This window comes from Dasypus novemcinctus, chromosome 24, assembly GCF_030445035.2.
Source record: "Dasypus novemcinctus isolate mDasNov1 chromosome 24, mDasNov1.1.hap2, whole genome shotgun sequence".
NCBI classification, from domain to species: domain Eukaryota; kingdom Metazoa; phylum Chordata; class Mammalia; order Cingulata; family Dasypodidae; genus Dasypus; species Dasypus novemcinctus.
This window is the reverse complement of record NC_080696.1, coordinates 22,698,519-22,702,104: the sequence shown is the minus strand read 5'-3', so window position 1 is coordinate 22,702,104 and position 3,586 is coordinate 22,698,519. Positions and strand designations below refer to the sequence as shown.

Below are 3,586 nucleotides of genomic sequence, written 5' to 3'. Positions count from 1 at the left end.
GTGGAATGCTTCCTACAATTGTCATGACCTGGTAGAAATAATTATATTTTCTTACATTAGGTGTCAGCGCCAAAGCAGAGGCAGCCCCTCAGCCCCTCACCCCAGACCCAAACACCTGGGACAACATTGAGAACGGCAGAGACTTGAGCTTCCCTTATCCTCTCAGTCCGGGGAGGTCCCTGAGCTGCCGCTGCTCCCTAAGAACTCCGGGTGTCGCGGGGCTCTAGCCTGGCGCACGGACAAAGTGGCCCGAGCACCTCAGCTGCCCGCCCGCTGTCGGGCGCTCCAAAGTCAACGGTCACTGGGATCCTGCGTGCTTCGACTCTGGCCGCGGCCGCAGACTCGGACCTTCTGGAAGCGGAATCGTTGCTCGAAGGAACTGTCCTGACAGTCTAGTCATGGGCAGCTACCTGGGCAGCTACCTGGACACACCCAAGCCCGCGCCCCCAACCCCGACCCCACAGCACAGGGCCCCGCCGCCCAAGCCCGCCAGCCCCCAGGCAGCCCCGTCTGAGCGCCCGGTTCTCCACATCCACCGTCAGCGCTTGGGGCGCACCCGACCCCTGCCCCAGATCCCGCCCGAATGGGAGCACGTCAATCTCCGGAGGGTGCTGGTCCCCGAGGCCTGGAGGCGCTTTCCCAACAAGCTGCCCCCGCAGACCATCTCGGAGCCGGATCTGACCTGCGCATGGGACGCTTACATGAAGAGGAGGCTTTGGAATGCCCGGAAGCTCAGGCGGGTCTGGAGCCCGGTCACCATCAAAACCGCTCCTCCTGAGAGCAGAGGGAGCCGCTTTGCAATGTGCCCGCCGCCTGAGAAGCCCCCAGACCCCTGTGCCAGGGAGACTGTGCTGAGGGCGCTCAGCCAGTGCAACAAAGGCAAGAGGAAGTTTGACGAGCCCCTCTGGTTTGAGAGCCCCGATGACAAGAGGAGGAGGCACAGCCCCGAGGCCAGGCCGTCTGCCTTCAAGCCTGTGCTGAGACGCGGAGTGGCCCCTCCCTTTGTGCCCAGGCCGGGGCCTCTGAGGAGAAGACCCCGCGCCAGGAGAGAGACTGTCTGCCAGGAGAAGGCTGTCCCCAGGCCTGCCGTCCAGCCTTCCCTGGCTGCCTCCCAGCCTGCTGCAGGCACAGCGCCAGCCAGGGTCCCAAACCCTCCTCTGGAGAGGCGGGTGAAGATGCAGCACTCCCGGCCCCCCCCCCCCCCCCCCCCCCCCCGCCTTTCTCCAGTGCACAGTGGCAGCGCCAGTGGGGCCCATTTGCCCCTGGACACACCCAGTTTCCTGGAGTCCTTGGCTGCGGCGGCTTGCTCTGTTGGTAGAGGTGGGGTCTGGCTGCGGACGAGGGGTCGGTCCAGCTTTGGAAGAGGGGTCGGTCCCGCTTGGGACGAGGGGTCGGTCCGGCAGCAGACGAGGGGTCGGTCTCACAGGGGTTGCGCGGTTCGGCTGACGGGGTCGCCCAGAGAAGCAGGCGACGAACTGGGGACAAGGGAGGCCAGGCCCTTGTCAGGGGCTCTCAGGACTGGAAGGCGCATGGCAGAAGAACTACCGTGGAGACAGGTAAACATGCAGGTCCACTTTATTGAGGGAGAGGCAACAGTTTTATAGGGGCTGGGGAAGGCTGATTGGTCAAAGCCACGCCCTGTTCTGATTGGTTGCCGGCGAAAGGTCAGTGGGCGGTACTGGACGGGGGAGGGGTGGTGGTTAGGGATTGGCTGTCGCTGTTGCTGGGGGAAGGGGCAGGGTTTAGGGATTGGTGGCTGCTGTTGCTGGGGTGGAGGGCGGACTTGAGTTTCCCGCCCATGCCTGGCTGTTGCTGCTGTCGGGGGAGGGGAAAAGGGCAGACTGGATTTTTCTGCCCGCCTGGCTGTTGCTGCTGTCGGGGGAGGGGAAAAGGGCAGACTGGAATTTTCCGCCCTGCGCCTGCGCAGGGAGAAAGAAGAAGAAGGGTGCCGCCCCACAGGCATCGTGTGGCGCCATCCGGGAGGAGGGGCGGCCGCGGAAGCATGGCTGCCGAGAAGGGGAGACCCGAGGGCACTCTGCGCCCATGCCGAGCTTCCTTCAGAGGTGGCGGTGAGTCCGACCAGCCACCCTATTATGGGGGCAGCGGCATGGCCTACCGCGGCTGCTCCCCCGCCAGGCCAGCAAACCACACTTCAGCCCGAGGGGTGACCGCACTTGGCTCCAAAGAACCTGACCCCTTTTCTCCCTGCCATGAGACACTGTCACCACCAGGTCACCTGCTTTCCCATCGGCTAATAAGCCTACCAAGACCTTAGACCCTTGTCCATACCTTGCCCATTCCACTACAAAAAGTATTTTTAAAGTAATGATGTAGACCCAACTCCCCACCCTCCCTGCTTCTGACCTACTGTGGCCCCCAGATTGAACCCATATTGAAGCCCTGTAAATGGGGAGGTGGTAGCCCCAGGTGTACCCAGTCCAAGTCAGAGCTGCAGCATCTCCCATGTCTGCCCTTCCCACAACTCTCAGCCACAAACCTCACCTTCAAGCAGATCTCTGCCAGCCCCCAAATCTCACCTCCCTAAAAAAGGACCTGTGCTCCCCAACATCCTCTCCCCCATCTGGACCTCAGTGCTGCTTGCAGAGCCTCTGCTGCTCTATTTGTCTCCTTTGGCACACCCTGCATTTCTGGTTGAGCCATCGAGGACACTGTGGTCACCATGGGGACTCCAGGTGAAGGCTAAGGCCAGGCAAAATTCTAGGATGGGGGTTCCACTATGCCCACACTGAAAGATGGTGTATAGACCAGAGCCCTTCCCTTCCCCTGTAGCCCACCCTCCCAGCCTTTTCCCTGGATGCAGACTGGTCAGAAAGTCATGCTTCCTTCCCCACTGCCCCAGTTCGGCACTTACTATGAATAAAGATTAGTTTGCAGTTTTGGGGAAAAAAATGTCTGCCTTCTTTCTGATCCTTTTGCTGGAAAAATCACTTTGGGGATCGATATGTAATAGATGTAACTCTTGTTTTATTCTTCCCATTAGATGTTAAAGCCAGATGCAATAAAAGTGCCTCCAAGATATCTGTCAGGATAGGATGATACAGGTAGCTTTGGGGAGGTTTCGAACTCACTGAAAACTCCAGTGAAGACAGAGGGAGAGCTTGAACATACACATGTGTGCATACACACACACACACGCTTGTGCACACACACCCCAGGCTGATCCAAAGGACAGAGAGTATGTGGTGAGGTTAATATTCACAGAGAGAGAAAAAGAATGAAAAGTCAAGAAAAGAATCAGAATAGCCAGAGGCTAAGGCCTGTGAAGGAAACAGTCCACACAAGAGGGAGGTAGGAAGCTCTGGATATGGGCAAATTCATTCAGAGAGGGAAGGGCAAAGAGGAAATTAGTTCAGAGAGGATAAACTAGTTGCAAGTCATATATCTGATAAGGGCATAATATTGAGAATATATAAAGAACTGCTACAATTCAACTATAAGACAAGCAACCCAATTTATAAATGGAAAAAGAACTTGAATAGATCTTTCTCTAAAGAACATATAAAACTGGCTAATAAATATATAATAAGATGCTCAGCATCATTAACAGAGAATTGCAAATAAAATC

The 3,586-nt window shown here is 57.3% G+C and overlaps 1 protein-coding gene across 1 annotated transcript; it reads left to right on the top strand.

The window, feature by feature from the left end:
- Positions 1-398: 398 nt before the first annotated feature.
- LOC139437514 (POM121-like protein 12) lies at positions 399-3,052 on the top strand. Its single transcript, XM_071211814.1, has 2 exons — positions 399-1,169; positions 3,002-3,052. The coding sequence occupies exons 1-2, from the start codon at positions 399-401 to the stop codon at positions 3,050-3,052; spliced, it is 822 nt and encodes a 273-aa protein (XP_071067915.1).
- The last annotated feature ends 534 nt before the right edge of the window (positions 3,053-3,586 follow it).

Coding starts and splice junctions, on each gene's coding strand:
- LOC139437514 (XM_071211814.1), top strand. CDS start 399: ATGGGCAGCTACCTGGGCAGCTACCTGGACACACCCAAGCCCGCGCCC. Junction 1,170..3,001: donor ACCCTCCTCTGGAGAGGCGG/GTGAAGATGCAG, acceptor TCTTCCCATTAG/ATGTTAAAGCCAGATGCAAT.